The sequence below is a fragment of the Cucurbita pepo genome, chromosome 12 (assembly GCF_057944985.1).
Source record: "Cucurbita pepo subsp. pepo isolate OVF chromosome 12, ASM5794498v1, whole genome shotgun sequence".
Taxonomy (NCBI): domain Eukaryota; kingdom Viridiplantae; phylum Streptophyta; class Magnoliopsida; order Cucurbitales; family Cucurbitaceae; genus Cucurbita; species Cucurbita pepo.
Genome location: NC_141809.1, coordinates 12,666,387 through 12,685,578, shown reverse-complemented (window position 1 = coordinate 12,685,578; position 19,192 = coordinate 12,666,387). Strand labels below are relative to the sequence as shown.

Below are 19,192 nucleotides of genomic sequence, written 5' to 3'. Positions count from 1 at the left end.
TTAATTAAATGTAATTAAAGTTAATCGAATTTCTATTTTTTATTTATTTTAAAATTTCAAAAATTTTATTGCTTTGCAACTTTAATAAGTGGACATGGAGAATCTATTCTAATCTAAGAGCAAATACACCCAAAGTTGATCATTAAATCCATGGCAAAAATATCCATAAATGGTGTTTATGAATAACAACGCAATGAGTGAAATGGAAACGTAGAATCTTATGATGTATAAAGCATGGAGGATATGGAAAAAGGGAAAGAAATGTATAGCTCTCTTCACCTAAATATAACTTCAGATATTGGATTGGAGCAAAACCCATACAACCTTCCTTGTCTAGAATCTACAAAAATTGTGAGCAACTCAAAATGTGGACCCTCCAAACCCAATTGGGAACTCAAGTTATGCACATTTCCAGAAGGAATACATATCAGAGAATTGGGCGAAGTAGAAATGGGTGGAAATCAAAGAGGAGAAAGAAAAGGAAAAAGAAAAAGAAAAAGAAAAATAGAGAGCAAAACAAGATCTTCAACAAACTACAACCCGGATTTACCACAGCTAGCTATTAACCTAGCATGTGGCGGTGGTGGTTGATTCTATGCAAGTAATTAACAGACTCTGGGCAGCTTCCTTTTGAATCATCTAAGAACACAATATCATCTCCAAAAATTAACCTGCAAATGCAACAATACCTCACATTTTTTGTATCAGACATCACGCTCAAATAGTGAGCTCCTTGAACCCATCAAGCTTTCCGTTGTTATCTGAAATGGAGTTGGCACCAACCCTTTCTGCATCTTTGCATATTTGGTTGTTTACTGAGTTCCCTATGGCAGAGCTGAGGCTGCCTTCGAAGTACGTGGAGTAAGGGAAGAACTCCGAACATCGGGTTTTCCATCCTAAGGTAGAATCCACATTAGCAAAATACACAACACCAGATCAGAATATATAAATTAAAATTTAAAATTATGCAAATTTTACACAAAATGATGAATTAAAATATCTACTGCTATATGCCACCTTCATATTTGTTGTGGTATGGGTTTGCCAATATTTGTAACTAAGCACATTAACTGAGTAATTGTACTGTTTCTGGGGGAATATAACTAATGCTCATAACTACATCACAATAAAAATATTAAAAAGAGAGAAAAAAAAGGAAGAAAGAGCAAGAAATCCCTTCCCATCTAAGAACAGATTGTTAGACGAACACGACTCTCCACAATGGTATGATATTGTCCACTTTGAGCATAAGCTCTCATGGCTTTGCTTTGGGCTTCCCCAAAAGGCCTCATACCAATGGAGTTAGTATTCCTCACTTATAAACCCATGATCATTCCCTAAATTAGTCGATGTGGGACTTCCATCATCCAACACCTCCCCTCGAACAAAGTGCGCCTCCCCTTAATCGAGGCTCGACTCCTTTGGAGTCTTAGTCATTTTTTACTGCCTTCGAGGAGGGGCTTGGCTCCTTTTCTTTAGGAGTTCTTTGTTCGATATTTGAGGATTTGAGGATTTATCAATCTATTGGCACGACTAAGTTTAGGGCATGGCTCTGATACCATGCTAGACGAACACGACTCTCCACAATGGTATGATATTGTCCACTTTGAGCATAAGCTCTCATGGCTTTGCTTTGGGCTTCCCCAAAAGGCCTCATACCAATGGAGTTAGTATTCCTCACTTATAAACCCATGATCATTCCCTAAATTAGTCGATGTGGGACTTCCATCATCCAACACAGATGACTTATACACTGTAGGGGTCCAACTACGGAAGGGGTCCAACTACGGAGACTCCGATAGAAAAGAATAATACCTAGTCGACAGTTTAAAAAAAAAAAAAAAAAAAAAAACTTTAGAAACAAAAGCCCGAAGCTCACAAAGAGGTGTTCATTTAATGATATCCCAAATTTCCTTGTAGGACATTTCACCCTCTGTGTAAGCTCTGTTATGTTTCTCAAGCCAAATGTCCCACAACAGCAAAGGAAAGGGGAAGGAAACAAGCCTGTCAAAAAGATCGGGCAAATATTTATATTTTTGGGGAAATATGTAAATATTGACTTCAGGTTCATACCAAACTTCTCCCCTCTTGGGAGAACTTAATCGATCATACAAATGATTGCTGCCGAGAAAAGGAGGGGAGGGAAGAGGAGGGAAGAGGAAATGAGACATGAAGGGCCCCTTGGCTTCATGATTGGGAAGAATATTCTTAAGCAAGTTTACACGAAGAATCCTTTAAAGGATGCACATGATTAAGTGGGACATTAGCCCAAAAATGCAATCTTCCGCTACACGTAATAGTCTGCTCAATGCTCCATTTTTTGCCACGACATATATATTTTTGGATGCTACTAGCATACCATCAAGATGCCAAAAGAATTACTGAACCTGGTTATGGTTCTAACAGCTTGCTCTCGGAAGTTTCCGACTCATGGAAACTACTGCTAGTGATGAGATGAAGTAAGATAAATAATGGCATGGGGCAACTATTGCTGATGATGACACAATGTAGGAAAAAATAACGGCAATTGCCACAGGGAGACTGATGGCATCTATTACTAACCATGAGACGGCTGCCCTTAATTTCTCATTTGTGAAGTGCTCTATTCCTATTGAGGATGGCTGGCATACTTATTCTGAGGAGGATTGTTGGTTGAATTTCACGAAAATTTTGCTTGGGTGGCCGCCTCCTTTGTGCTATGTTCCCTGCCTGTACGGCAGTACCATCTATCCACTATGAGGTTGCATCCTGTGGCCTCTACTTTGTCATCCTCGGGTAATCTCTTCCTTGATTATTTTGGGTTTTGGTTGTCCTTGGATAGGGAGATTCCAAAAAGATCAAAACTTTTACTTGGCTAGAAAAGTTCACACTACGGCCTGCAGTCTAGAGCATTCTTCCCTGTTGTTGTGCTAAGCTGGTGTATCCTATGTAGTGGATCAAAGGAACTTGACCGTATTCCTTGGAGTGACTAAATAAAATAAGAGAAATCTTAAACAATGAATATCATTAACCAAACTATAGAATCATTCATATAGGAGAATTATTAAAATTTTAAAGGTGCAGTTCAAAATTAACAAACAAATTTAAAAACACTTTTGGTCCGTAAACTTTCAAGGAAGTAATAATCTAGTCTCTGAACTTTAATTTGTAACTATTTAGCCTCTATCATAATAAATATTATTAAAACTTGATCGAAAAATTGATTAGACAACAAACTTGTTTATAAACTTTAAAGACGGAGTTGTTACATAGTAAAAATTGGTACTTAACTTTGATGAGATTTAAAATTCAAGGACTAAAAATAGTAACAAACTTGAAAGTACATAGAATAAATCATTGCAAACTAAAGTTCAGAAACTCAAAAGAAAAAATATATATATATATATATATATATATATTGGACACATGAATTGGCAAGGTTCTACACTTACTTGATGCGGCAGCATGGTCAATAAAGACTGTTTCCAGAAGCTTGTGAATGGCAATACACTCATTGAGCTTCCACTCCTTAATTGGCCCAAGTGCTCCATTCCTAATCAAACCAGATCTCAAATCCATTACAAATGCGAAAATAAAAATCTAGAGATACCGAGCATAAACAGAAAATAATAAGACCCATGAGGATGTATCAACCTTGGCACCATGTTGTTTGTTGACTCTTCAATCAGTTCGATAGCCTCATATTTTCTCTGAGGTTCTAATAAGTTTAGCATTTCTGCAACTGCTGCTCTATGCATCAAGGAATCTGCAATGGGAATAAAGATTGTTTTAGAAGCTATTAAAAACATATGATACATCTATGGAGCTGTGGGCTAAGCACAGATGCAAACACAGCCCTAAATGAATATAGGAATCCAAACATATCATGGAGGTATGAACTATATCAACTACGGCCACATAGATTGCCCTTTCTAAATATTTAAACAAGTATTCTTAGTCAAAAATTAATTCTTGTAGGTAATCTTTTGTGAATTAAAAAATTATGTTTAGAAATTGTATTAGCATTACCGGAATGGGACTTTTTTGTTCATTTCGGTATTACAGGGAGGTTTTAGAGTGGAAAAGGGCCTGTCTTTGTTCATTGTTTGTATTTATAGTTCTTATTTTAACGAAAAGTTCTGTTTTCCTGTCACAGATATATATATATATATATATTTAAAGCGGCCAAGAACAAGATATCCCATGTGTCAAGGAAATTAAAATTAAATATCAGTAGTGGCATATGGAACTGCAATCCAGTGGATGATAACCTTTGTGTTTCTCAAGAAAAACTTCATTCGCCTCCCTCAAAGATCTTTTATGCACTTGACTGCAGTAGGAGTAGATAATAGTCATTTAGAGTAAACCACATAACAAACAGTCGATTAACTCAAAGAAATTCTAAAACCTGATCAGAGGACGCTCTGCATCTAAGACACTACACACGAGTTTTTCACCATCAGTTGTTGGAGCAGGCATTGAGTCGACCTTGCAGAAGAACTTGATCTACGTACAAATACAAAGGAGCTTTACATACCCACAACATTCGAACATGTTAAAGACCCACAAACAGAAAACACAAATATAAGCTTTTCGAACCCAATGAAACTATGTTTAATTATTTTAAAAAAAGGGTTGATCAAAATAAGAGATACCACACAAAAACGTATTATCTATTATATTTCTTGAACTTGAAAGTGCATATGGTAGAAGAATTTTGGAACTTGAATCCAAGATTCAAGAAATGGTGTTTGGACGCAAATTTTGAAACTTTAAATGTAATATCCAAATGATAAATTGAATTGTATTTTAGAGAGACATCGACTATTCTCACATAAGAGAAAAGGGATGCTTGATAAGAGAGAACGAAAAGGATAACAGTCTAGAGAGTGAAGGGATGATTGAGAGAGAAAAAGAATGAGGTGGAGGATTCTTAGAAAAAGAGGCTATGGGTTACACGAGAAAACACACTTTTGTATTACATTCCATTTTCTAAACCTCACTTCGTTTTTTCTTTTGCTTTTTCTTTTTCTTTTTTTTTTAATTGGAAACAACTCATTGATTTGATGAAATAACAAAAAGTTGAAAATCCTATCTAGACTATCACGAGAAAAAAAAAAAAAAAAAAAAAAAAAACTATTACAATGGACTATAAGAGATGTAAACTATTACAAAAGGGAGAACTAAATTTACACGAAGAAAGTAATTGGTAGATAATAGAAGAGAGAACAGATTGAGATTAATGCTCTGTATCGGTGAAGATACTAATTTCTTTCTAAGCAAATGGACCACGAAATGACCGAATGATGTTTAGCAAAAGGATCTTTTTCCTCTTATTGAAGGCATGTACAATAAGCGTGATGCTGAGGAGATCCTAGATGTCATATAGGATGGCAGTGTGCCAACCAAAAGCCTTGAGAATAAAATCCGAATAAGATCTAGCCAAGGTACAGAAGCTGAAAAGGCGGCTTTGAGTTTCAGTATCATTTTTTAACAAAATACAGCGTGATGGAGAGGAGATCCCAAATGACATATGGAATGACAGTGTGCCAACCAAAAGCCTTCAGAATAAAATCTGAAAAAGATCTAGCCAGGGTACACGGGCTGAAAAGGCGGCTAAGAGTTTCAGTATCATTTTTTTAACAAAATACAGCAGGTTCGAGAGATGTTAAGCAGCAGCTTTGTTTTTCTTTATTTTAATGGTTTTTCCCCTAATTTTTTAATTCAATATTTCAAAATTTTGACTAACATGGATCGATGCTTTTTAAAATAATCTAGCAAGTGTAGAGTATTCATAGAACCTATTGAATGAAAAAAAAAAAAAAAAACATAACATATCAAGCAACCTCCTAGTAGCTCTATGAAACTATTTACATCATGTACAACATACCAAACAACGATGTGAATCTGGGTGTTCCGCGTCCAACCTTAGAAGCTGCTTTACAGCCTATGTTAAAGAAGACAAAATGTTAATATTTCTAAGAAAATTGGGAAAAAGGATAAATCAATAGCAGATTTAAATCACAGCTAAAGCAATTATTTTGGCCAAAAAGATTACTCAGCAGAACTAAATAATTCTCGTGTACCACAGCTAGGGCAATTATTCTGAAGAAAAGCAAGGGCCCAAGATCTTGCATTTTAAACGTATTACATACCTGAAAGGCAAGCAAAATTTTCTGCTTTCTCATATTTACTTCAAAAGAAAGTACGTGTGTGTCCAAGGAATCGGGAGAATGCTTCTGAAGTAACTTCAAGTACTTTGTAGCCTCCAGTAATGGTTCTTTAACCTATATAAATTTGGAAATGAAATTTATGGAGCTTCACAAACTGACCCACCCACATATGTAAACACAGATAAAGAGCAACCTGCACCAACTTTTCTCCGTGTGGGTCTGTATCAACAGGTTTGACATGCCGTTTCCCAGACTTTGAGACACCGGAATTATTTGTTTCTTCATTTTTCACATCTGCCTCCTAATGTGAAATGGAATATATTAGAAATCAACAGAGAAAAGCCTCTAACAACAGCTACAATAATAAATGGCAGTACTTTCTTAGCTCGTGCTTCAGCCTTTCTCTGTTTTTGTCTCATCTTCTTTTTCTGAGAAGGAAGCAAATTCGACATACCATCATCCTCTCCAGTACTTGATTTTGGAGGAGAATCATATAACTTGATATAGCATCTGCAACTCAAATTCAAATAAATGTTTAGACAATAAGAGCAGAAAAACCACAAAAACAAAATACAGAAACCTTTTTCCATTTTTCTAGGAGGGAAGATAAGAACAAAGCAAGCATTTCATCAAAATAATTTAAAACAAAGACTGCAAAAATAAAAGCGCCGACAAACAAAAGAATAAATCTTTTGATAGTTTATGGAGACTATTCTTGTAAAGGCTCCCGAGTTGTGTAAATGTACATTTTATCCTTTTCAGACTAAAGTTTAAATGTCCCTACATCAGATCTCATTAAATTTAATCATTAGTTTTTTATTCAAAAAAAAAAAACACACATGCTTACTGTAACTGCAAAGAAAGAATGGATCAATTTATTTCTCATTATCATAACCATACGGGCTGGAGCGCCTTTCACACAGTATGCTGATATTACGACTTCGTTTTAACCGCAAAGAATGCACGCAGTTACAACTTCGTTTCCGAAAAGAGAGTTACTTTCATTTCATTATTGAGACTGAAATCAAGTTTTATAAAAAGAGGTAGGTAATAATGCACACAGCTATCAAATCGATTCATCGTCGAGAATTGAATAGAATAACATAGGATGATCTTTTATCCATACCGAATTAAAAAAAAATGGGATTCTTCTCGGTTTTCAATATCTAACTTGTTTAATACTGGCCTTGACTGAACAGTTTCACTACATTGTACTAAATCTTTCATAATCATTTTGACACATGCATAAAAGGTAAATTAGCGAAATGTATAATTAGTTTCTTCATCTTCTCATACATGTTCAATATTTTGTTCTTTTCTTTTATTACGTTTAGAACATGGACTTCTTAACAGTCACGTCCTTACTATTATGTCCAAGGAGAATGGCCAGATGTCTTACTGGAAGTGAAAAGGTGTAAACAGTGACAAATAAAACAAAATAGATCCTACATAAAGAATTCACCTGATGGCCCCTATAGCTGCTTTTTTAAAATATGGTTCTGAATGCAATCGATCTTGGAACCTGAGCATATCAACATATGCACGCAGAGTCATCTTCCGCAAGCAATAAGAATGAAAGTCAAACTGATCTTCGGTAATATCAGCATAATGCTTCTCAACAGCCAAAAAATTCTTCAGAGCCCGTCCAAGATCACCTTGGCGGAAGTAACTTTCACCAGATGCAAGTTCATACCTTTACCGCCACCAAAAAGAAAAAAGTTTGACTATATTTAGTTGAAATTAAGAACAACGATATTGGAGAGCTGACGGCAAAGGCAGAGGATGGAGACAAACCACATGCATTGCATATCATGGAGGTTATTGTGCTGATCTCCATCTTTTGTGAACAAAACTGCCGTTTTTTCTGCCAAGGCCACCTTCAAGTATGACGGAATTTGGAAACATTAATAGTAAAGCCCAGCAATAGTCCACAAGGGCTCATTTCATAACGTTCTTATTTCTTATTTCCTGTTTCTGGTTTTCTTAGGACTAAAAACAAAAACATGTTCGATAACTATTTTTGTTTCTTGTTTATTTTTTTTGGTTGAAATAAAATTTAGTCAATATAATATTACAATAAAATATCTAATATGCATTGAAACAAATATAAAACCATTATAAAGAATTTATAGTATTTAATACAATTAATCCCCAAGCCAAAATTATAAAAATAATAACAATAAATTTTATCTTCCAACTGTTGTTCAAATTTGATCTGCAATATCATCACTTATAGCCTAATCACCTTAACTGATGTCAGCTTACATGAGTTGGTTGAATTAGACTAACTTGTAAGTTGTTCGATAAATTTGAAAATTTTCCACGATCATTAATTTATTGCACAACATGCTATTGATATATATTTTTGTGTCCAACTTGACAATCAAACATTTATTTAAGGATACACAATCAAGTATACCCACATTCCCTTAATTCAATTTAAACTTATATCTTTTTAAAATGCATGTGTTTCATTAGTCAATCATATGCAAAAAAAATCCAAGAGAGGTTTTTCTTTGAAAATTAATGGGAAACATGAAATACCTAAAGAATTTTTTTATTTAATAAAACAAAAATCCAAATGCTACCAAAATTGAAGTAAAATAATAGAGGTTACGTAGAAAATAATAACTAAGGCTCATTAATTAAAAGAAAAAAAGAGGGATAAAAAAGGAAAAGGAAACGAGAGGAAAGAGAACAGAGAGAGAAAAAGAGGAAAGAATGAAAATATCAAAGGAAAAAGTTATGATAGAAGAGATAGAAAGAAGAGAGAGAGAGAGGAGAAATGGGTGTGGAAAGGAGTAAGAGAGAAATGGGTATGTACATGTGTGAAAATTGAAAGAGGAATGAACCAAAATTTTAAGAAACTACTTTTTCTAGTCACAACTTTCCCATTTTTAGAAACGTTTCTTAAAATTTAGAAACAAGAAATGGGATGGTTTATCAAACTTGTCGGTTTTTTGAACAATCAGAAACAGGAACCAGAAATGGAAAACGGGAACTATACCAAACAAGTTCTGAGTAACTAAATTATAAATCATAAAAAATAGAAAGTGCAGAAATTGAAAAGAAAAAGGAAATCATTGTAAAACCTGATCCGCCTGCAGCATACGCTTGACACAGTCGCTATTTATGTACCGATCTGCAAGATCCATACACCTAGCTTCATCAGCCAATGCAGCAGAAGCAGCTGCATCGCCAGCATGCTTCAATATCCGGCTCTGTAGTATAGTGAAACATAAAAACAATAAAAATCAAACAAGATTCTGAATCATTAAAAGCTGAAGAAAGAGTTCATCACAAGTTTTAAAAAATATTAATTATGCAAACCAAGTTTTGAGAATAAGTTTTATCAAATCAAAACAAGCCTACAAGCCCTAAATACATCAGTACATAGCGTGTAATACTTAAAACAAGCTGCCTTCTCTAGCATAGAGTGCCTATGTATATCCAAATGTCATCTGTAATCATTTTATGAAATCCCGATTAGATTTAATCATTTTATGAAATCCCGATTAGATTAAATCATACCGAAAGTAATCCTAAATATAGTAGGAAAACGTCCCCAACCATTGTAAAACAAGTACTAATAAAAACAGTATGAATGGCAACATTGTATTGTTTTCCCAATTCTGCATCACCTTCACAGAGTACAAGTCAATGACAGTAGGAGTGTGCTTTATAGCCTCATCAATCTTGGAGAGAGCAATGTCATATTGGCCCCTTCTGTCATAATGCTGAATGTAAAACATCGTGAGGATAAGTTATATTTTGAAGAAATAAAATCACCAGAAAAGCAACGTCAAAGTAATAATCAAACTGACACACTAACCTGAGCTAGTAAGAACAAAATCCACATGAGTGTTGATGGGGGCTCCTTTTCAGTACTGTAGCAAAGAACATCAAAAAGTAGAAGCACATATAAATGACGCAGTAATTAAAAAAATATTTCTTAAACATCCCTCTTCCTATTAATGATACCATTTCTTTCTTTGTCTTTACTTGAAAACACACACACACACATACACACATCCCTGGCGGATCATCAATGTCCATTAAATAATGGATATAAATAACAGCATAAACCCTATACCATGCCAAAGATCGAAACATTTCTGGAATAGAAGCCCAATTTCTGTCTAATGCTTACCCATCAGTCATAAAAAAAAATTCCGTATGTTATAGAACATATTACTTGGGTCCATAGTAGGCATAGGGAGATGAAGGGCAAGTGACGCTCGCAAGAATACTCCAAAACAATAGGATTCAAAAACCATCCACAATAGTAACCCATTGATCAGATTTTCAACGCCACTCATCAACATATAAAGCAACTTTTTGCAAAAGGGATGGAGAAATTCACATGAATGTCGTCTGGCAAGGTTACAAGAAGCACTTCAATCAGCACCGAGGATAAAAGAGGATTAATTACAAAAGATAAACCCATTTTTACCAAAATGAAGCCATACAATGCACAAAACCAACGACATAATGAGAAACTACTCTTCCCTTGTATTCTAAGTCAACGTAGCTTCCACTCTTTAGCAATCCCCACTGAATTTCATGGTAGAATGTTACATCCTTAAGTTTGTACCTCTCTTTTCCTTAATAACCCTTTGTATCTTTGATTCATTACTCTTTCACAAGAAAAAAATGGGGAGATTTTCTCCTCTTTCGGCTGGTGTATTGTAACACCCGTATATTCCATAGATTGGCTTCAACTGATGCTGCTTGATCATCCTTTCAAGTCTACTAAAGCTACCCTTTGATCCTTTATTGAGAAAGCTGTAACTTGGAAGATATGGAGCGAGAGCAATTCAAGGATATTCCAAAGCAAATAAAGCTCTTCATAGGAAGTTTTAGATTTGTCCCTTTATTATGCTATTTTCTAGGGTAAAAACATGGTCCCCTTTAACAACTATAGCCTAAATTTTCTCTTAGAGAATTCTTTGTTATCCCAATGGATGGCTCTATTCTTTTCTATGATTTCATTTAATCGATGAAGTTGTTTCCTAAAATAACTACTTTGTATCATAGATCTACTGCATTTTCCGAGTGGTGTATAAGATTTGAAGAAAATGGAGTTTTGATGAGTATCTCAATCTTCTACAAAAGAGTAAACACTTTTACCAGTAACAAGGAAAAGGAAACATACCTCCCAGGATATTGACAGCTCGACCTGATTGAATGCTCCAATGAAAGAATTAATTGCTCTAGTATGTCAGCCTGAATAAGAGTTCATTAAAGGAACATTAAAAAAATTATATGAGTTGAGCAATGCAGACATTCTAAAAATTCCATTCAAGGCTTTCAGAACTATTCTTTAAAGAAAGAAAGAAAAGAAGAAATAAGAAAGGAATGGACAAACCAACCTTTCCAGGCTGATCATACAAAGGGGAAAGATCAGAGAACAGAGAAGGAACTCCCTGAAACAAATAATAAACAGATTCATTGAATTTCAGCGTCCAATACAAATTAGATAACCAATGAACATGACTGGCCATAACATAAATACCTTTGTTAAGAGAGGCCGGACATAATTATCAGCCGCTTCTCTAAATTTGTCACCTTGCAGAAAATCAAGGGGTATTCTCTGCAAATAACCCACTTGCGTCAAGAAATTTAAACTAGGAAAGATCACGTGATGAACAATAATAACAGTAAAAATTTAAGTTAAATATAGTAACATGAAGGGCAACGACAACAACGTTATCCACCAAATGCACTAATTACAATAAGTGCAGTAACATTAAGAAAGGAGTTTTCTCCACAAAAGGTACTTTATTTGTTCCTGAGGTGATTCACTCAAAAAAAGACTACAGTTCATCTTCTCCCCCACCGTGTATTGACTTTGGTGTTGAATCTGAAGTTAGCCTAAGCAGTGTGGAATCTCTTGTACAATCTATTAATCCCTGTGATGATATGGGAGATTGAAGACTCCCTTTTCAACGCTTTTGAATTTCTCTTTCAGTAAAATGATAAGGAAATTATTCTTCCTCCCTCTTTATTGTCCAGCAAATTAACATCTCTTATTGGAGCTTGTGGTCTTGCATTACGGGAAATTCCTTCTTCAACATCTTATGAATTTGTTTTTAAATCAAGTTTGCAGAAAGCTCTTTATTGGTCTTCACATTTCTACATTTTCTTTCAACGGTTTGAGTTTTGGTGCTTTTGTTTTAAAAGTATCTCAATTGGTTTGTTAGATTTCTTTGGAGTAGAATTTTAGCTGGATTTTTCTTGTATTGGTTCTTATATTCAGTTGTTGTTTGTATTTTCTTCGGAGCTGAGCTTTGGCTTGATGGGTCCTTTTTGTTTACTGGTCATTCACTTTGGTTCGAAATTGCTTTAAGATCTTGTATATTTTCCTTTTCACTTCCTTTAGGAGTTTGTATCCTTTGAACATTGTTTCTTTGTACTATATCAGTGAGAAGTTGTTTTTTGTATATTAAAAACAAAGTAGAATCAACCCATCTAGTTGGTACAAAAAATCCCTTCAACTCAACCCGACCAACAAACACCCCTACATGTAAGAACCCAAGATTTGGAGAGAAAGGACAAATCAAACACCCAATTTGCTAATTTCAACGATTTCTTCCTTTGGCTTCCTTCCTTTTCTTCCTCCCCAGAGTCAGTGATAATCTTACCCTAATTTCTCCCATAAAAGAAACCCTTCCATAGAAAGACTTTCCATCTGCTAATTGAAAATGGACTTACAACCCAAAGGACTAGATGCCAAAGTTTCCTCTAGCATCATTCCATTTCGAAGTAGTAATCCAAGCTCCCCATCAATGTTAAAGACTTCCTCTTCTATTTATCTTTCCACCGCTACAAAACTCTCTAGCATCATTTTAGGTTCCTCTTAACAACTTGCATTATTTTGCAAAGGGTTGAAGGGTAAAATGAGATTCAACTCAACTTGACGAATCAACATAAGGGATCTTCCCTTAAGATGGAAGGAGTGAGGGAGGGAAAAATAAGACCCATGCCTTCAGGTGGTTGGTTTCCATCAGACCTCCCCAACCACCAAATTCTAGAGAGAGGACGCTATAGGGCTCTGTCCTAATAACACACAAGGCTTACCATGACACACATAAGGTAACGAAGAAACATCAAATCTAGCTTAGTTCGACCAGGTAGGAAAAATGCACACACAGGAAAAGAATGAACGAATCAATAAACTATATCAACATTTAATTAATTCAGAACTATTTTTTCCCCTAAAATAGACACATTCTTGAATAACATGTCATGCTAAAATTATCAATTCACACAGAAGTGGCAGAAAATGCACTTGAAGTTTTCTAGTCATATCAAGTTCTAGAATGGCCAAATATATTTCTCAAGCCAACGTTAAACTCACACAACAAAAGTGGAAGGAAAAGTTAAAAGAATTTAGAAAATATGGTCAAGATGCATACCTTAACAGTAGATGACCACCCATTTTGCTGCCCCAGAGATTTATACAATTCATCTAAACGTTCAATTTCTTCTGGAGAATACTCAGAGTTCTTTGAAAATAGCCCAACACAAACTTGTAGGCCTTCGTAGTATCTAATCAGTGGCAAAAAATATATATATATTACATCATCTGGAACCTAATCAATGGATTTCCAGGCCAAATTTTCGTCCTTAAAATATATGAGATTATAAACTGAAGGGTGAGTGTATATATTGATGCAAAATGATGGAAAAACGTGTGTATATAAATTACAGTTGTCTGAGTCAGCTTGTGCATGTCTCACTAATCTCATGAGAACCAACCCTACGAATCCTACTACATTTGGTTGTTAAGAAAACTCATAGGATATTACATCTTAGGTAGGTAGTCATCATGGTTTGAAATCATTCACTTAGAACCTTTCACTTTTTTTTCAACCATCAATCGCCACAAGGCCAATTTATCAGATTAGAGTATATATGATCACACATTTAAATATATATGACATTCATAGGGTGAAACACAACTTCGTCAGAAATAGGAAGATAACATAGGTATGTAAGTCTGCTAAGAAATTATATTCAGAGGCTTTTCAATTTGTTAACAAACTATTAGTCTCATATGAAGAAAAAAACAAAAGCAATTGATGGTACAGAAAATAATGAACGAGAATGGTTATGAACGAAAAAAGAAAAACATTGTGTTAAATCAGAAAGAAAGGCTATCTGGACCTTCAATTTCTCAAGTATTCCACCTATCAGCCAGTAGGAAATAAACTTAACCAGTTCCATTTCAGTTCCCCCAGTGCCTTGGGGACAAAGAAATTGATCGCCCATCTTCTAACACTCCATAAAAGCCATATAGTTTGGAATTTTTTACTCAAAGAGAAGCAGCATGAGATTGAAATCCTAAAAATCAAATAAGAAAATTAAAGCCATCGAATACCTGTAATTGTCAGGATTAATGGCAAGTAGCATCTTGTACAATTTTTCGCCTTCTTCCAGACGTCCAAGCTTCACTAACAGAGAAACCTTTTGTTCCTTGTAGGATAATTTGTCAACCTGTAAATAAGCCAGATTGGTTAGTACTGCAGGTTCTCACTGTGTTTTTCTTTCTTTGTTGGGACAAGAAACACAAACTTTTTCACTGAGAAACACGAAAGCATATAAACGGCATACCAAAAACAGCCCATGTTAAGGAGCCAAACCAGCTAACTATACAAAAAAAGTATTTCAATCTAAAAGAATAATTAAAATAATTCGAAAGTTACAAAATACCAAACACATAAAACAAGCCTAACAAGGCATAATTCCACAACAAAAAACCATACACATAACAAATCTAATTTTAAAATAATAATAATAAAAGAAATGTAATCATGCACAAAAATTTTGGTCCTCACCCCTTGTTAACTGAAAAAAATAGTTAAAAAGACCCAATGAGATGGAATGGACAAGAACAACTTACAATTTTCCGCTCTTTCTTGTGCAACTCATCCAGAGCTCTTTCAAGAAAACCACATTCATCCAGCAAAGAAATCTGAAAGATAAATACATATGGGTTATCAACCAAACTAAAATTGATAACTATTGCCAACAAAGTTCATCCTTGTGACATGTATCGAAACCTCATCAAAGAACTGATAAATCAATTATAACATTGTTTACAAAAAACACTAATAATAGATAATGCATTAAAGAACAAACCTTATACAAGAGCATCTCTCCATGCTCACAGCGTTCACTCTCTGGTGGATAATCATCTTCAAGCGTACCCTCGTATGCTTCCAAAATTTCTACCGCTTTTGACGGACTAAAGGTGGTCAAAGAAGTTAGGTAGAAAATCAAGTATGCTACTCTCAAATACACCAAAAGAATAATAAATACTTAAATTGTGGAAACCTTTACAATAAAAACCCAGAATAGTTAAACATCTATTTGAGACTACAAGAGATTGTCTATTATTAAAGCCACAAGGTTTTCAACTTCTTTATCTAACAAAAACAAAGTTTAAACCAATCCCCGAGCTGTGGTTTCAAATAAATTTTTTAGATATACACATGCATACACTTCTAAAATTATTTTTCAAGACATCCATATTGAACATAATTGTTATTCATTATTAGCTCTAAAATATGCTCACAATAGACATTTTTTTTCCATTTTTAGGAGCTCCCAGAGATGATATGTGAGCTTAAAAGGTTTCCCTGCATTGATGGGGATGGTGATTAAAAATTCTCGTCTTTTTCTGAAAGTACCATTTTTAAAAAGAAAAATAGAAAATCCAATCCAATTCTCGTACTTTGAATTTAAGTGATGAGCAACAGAAAATCCAATCCAATTCATGCGATGGTTTGATTTCAAGGTCAGAAGTTGTTGTCTCGTTTCAACAAAGCCTTTCAAATCTCTCATTTGGGCCTGCAACATTAAAGGTAAGAAACATGAGCCAAAACATATGCCCAAAAAATCAAATATTAAGGAAAATGATTGCAGCATGATGATAAAGTAATTAAAATTAAACACATCAAATAAAGATCTCAACATGTGATCCAATAAACAGATCCATAAGAACATATAATTTCTCACTTTATCTTATCCTTTGACTTTCCTTTCATGCATGTTCCAGACCCAGTATCGTAAATTAAAAAAAAATGAATTAGATGCATTAAGAGGCCAAAGAGGAGGATATAGAGAAAGGCTAAAGGATCACATACATTACATTATAGAAGCAAATACAAAAGAGATGGCAAAATGACAGCAATCCTAAGCCTACTAATTTCCCACCTCCCCTCGTAAATTGATAGCCTGAGACTGTTTCCAAGGAAAAAATATTTCATGCATAATGCGCTGTCAATATGGTTCAATCTATACTTGCTTCAATCTGTTGTAACTCGCAACTGGAGATCTACTTTCTATGGACCAAGGCTAGAGCACCCAATTTGAACGCTTTTCTTCATTCCTTCTTATCACCACCTATCCTATACCTCTTCTTAGCTCTGAGTCTGTGCGAGTTTCTAGTTTACTTCAGCACAGACTTGTGCTATTCATTCACCAATTGCAGTGCCTTCTACATATGTCAGCAACTTCAAAGGGTAATTTTCGGAGGGACCCATACTGCATATAGTTAGAATAAAATTTTACTTGAGCTAGTCCAAAGTCCCATTGTCAGTGGTTTGGGACTGTTTAGTACTACTTATAGAATGAACAAACTTTCCTAATAATAAAGTCAATTTGATCATTAGTTCCTGCAAATTTCAGTCTATCAATGTATAGTTTCTCATTGTCAAACAGAAGCTCTGGTAAAATTATAATTGTTAATAGCTCAAATTATCATCTGAACGTTTACCGAAAAAAACAAATAATATTATTGAGATTCAGACATAACAAACGAAATTTCAGTGTTGCAAAATTATAATGCAGAAATCTACAGTTTAAAAGACGAGATAGAGTTCGAACCTGTAGAAGTGACAGATCGCGTAAAATTTCAATATTGTCGGGATCTATTTTCAGTGCATTCCGGTAACATTTTATTGCCTCCCTGTATTCTCTGTCCGAACGATATAAGAGACCATAAACATGCCAGCAAACATGACTTTTGAGGTCATTCTGCATCAAACCAAGAACTTAGATGACCAGGAACTATGATATAAATCGGTTATTGTGAAACAATGTATCTCGAATACAATGAAAAACTCACAAACCTTTAATCCTAATCGAACAAGATCATAAGCTTCAGCCTTACGATCCATGCAATTTAATGTTAAACCCTTCATGGATAGAGTTTCTGGTACCAAGAGGGAATAAGAATCACTCCAGATAGTAAAAAAGGAAACAATAGTAAATAGTAAATAACAAATAGTGTTCGTCCCATTTGGCCCTGATGCTACATACAAATTCAAATTGAATAATCATTAACCATGAGTTGGCAGTACCTCCATGTTCGGGAAACTTTTTCAATATTTGATCAGCTGCTTTCAGGCCCTTCTTGTACTGTTTTGTTTCGTACGATTTCTACAACAAAGGTAACAAAAAGCACAACCAACCCCTCAAACATTGATCAATAACATAGCAAATGAACATCATATCAACTACAAAATGACGAAATCACGTTATAAAAGTAACCAGTGAAGTAGCACACGACCCAATTGTAATAAAAACTAGCTTACTTATTAACTAGTTCCAATGAAATAAGAACGTTATCAAACAGGTATAAAATTCCCTTCATTCCCCACGTTTCTCAATGAAATAACACACAAAACCAGTATGAAGTTCAGTAAAAAGAAAAATCTAGGGTTTATGTCCTGAGAAAAAAGAAAAAAAAGGAAAAAGAAAAAGGGATAGAACTATTTCAGTTCGATCGAACTATGAGTAAAGTGACGATGAAACACATAGAAAGCAATCGATAAACTTACGACAATGAGCTTGAAGAGGTTGGCCTCCTTGGGTGGAAGTGACGCAGCCATTGTTGCAGAGAGAGAGAGAGAGAGAGAGAGGAGAGGAGGAGGAACAGATAAAAGAAACGAGAGTGAAAAATGAAGTGAAAAAGAACTTAGAGGTTTTGTATGTTGTGAGTTTATAGAGACAGCTGCGCGTGGAGTGATGGCGTTTATCTGCTGCAACCCTACGGGGAAGGAGAAGAGGAGGAAAATAATAATAATAATAATAATAAAACAAAATTGACTTTGAAAGTATTTTAGATAAAAAATAATTAAAAAAAACCAAATTAATAAGATATTCATAAATTTTATAGTTTATTTTAAAAATACATCTAAATTTTTAAAAATTTCAATAATTAATTAAATATATATATATATATATATAAGAAAAAATATTATATTTCAAAAATACTCTTCAACCCTTTATTTTTTAAAAAATTATAAAAATTATTTAATATTATGTATAAAAAATATCTATAAAATTTAAAAATAGTTAACGCATTTTATTTTTATAAATTTTCTAAAAAATATATTATCGTCAATATATGAATGAAAACTGTATATTTGAACTCCAAACTTTTTAATATTATTTTTTTAAAGTTCATAAATATTTTGATATATATATATATATATATATATATATATTAAGTGTGTTTTTAATTTTTTTTTTTAATTTTTAGAAACAACCAATAAATACGCAAAGGATACTGTAAAAAAAAAGTATTTTATAAACGGAAAAGTATTTAAAAAAATTGTGTTTTTTGTTATAAATAAATGTTGGTTTTTTTAATCGAAATATATTATTAAATTAAAAGGTCACATATTTAAATCATTCACTTAAAAGTATTTAAATTAAATTAAACTATAGCTAATTATATACCCAATTATTTGCTAAAACCAATTTACATATCTAATATATATGTGTTTGTGTGATAATTTTTATTTGAATTATCATTTGAGCATGATATATAAACTTTAGGCTATTGAAACATCTAGAGCATGCTTAATTTTGTCACACTATTAATGTATGAATAAAATAAGTCTAAGTTAATAAAAATATTCATCCATATTATACTTTAAAAGTTTCACATTCTCTTAAACTAAAAAAAAAAAAAACAAAACTATAAAATATTATTAAAATTGAAACAAAAATAAAATACAGCTAAA

The 19,192-nt window shown here is 33.8% G+C and overlaps 1 protein-coding gene across 1 annotated transcript; it reads right to left on the bottom strand.

The window, feature by feature from the left end:
* Positions 1–274: 274 nt before the first annotated feature.
* Positions 275–18,226, bottom strand: EMB2753 (tetratricopeptide repeat (TPR)-containing protein). Its single transcript, XM_087129066.1, has 26 exons — positions 18,002–18,226; positions 17,522–17,600; positions 17,291–17,373; positions 17,046–17,195; positions 15,892–16,007; positions 15,297–15,402; positions 15,058–15,129; positions 14,536–14,651; positions 13,571–13,703; positions 11,668–11,745; positions 11,525–11,578; positions 11,308–11,378; positions 9,985–10,039; positions 9,794–9,889; positions 9,245–9,373; positions 7,947–8,029; positions 7,615–7,845; positions 6,530–6,662; positions 6,346–6,453; positions 6,135–6,266; positions 5,870–5,926; positions 4,388–4,485; positions 4,251–4,309; positions 3,634–3,745; positions 3,432–3,532; positions 275–896 (listed from the first exon to the last, which is right to left on the bottom strand). The coding sequence occupies exons 1-26, from the start codon at positions 18,050–18,052 to the stop codon at positions 718–720; spliced, it is 2,682 nt and encodes an 893-aa protein (XP_086985192.1). The 5' UTR covers positions 18,053–18,226; the 3' UTR covers positions 275–717.
* Positions 18,227–19,192: the final 966 nt, after the last annotated feature.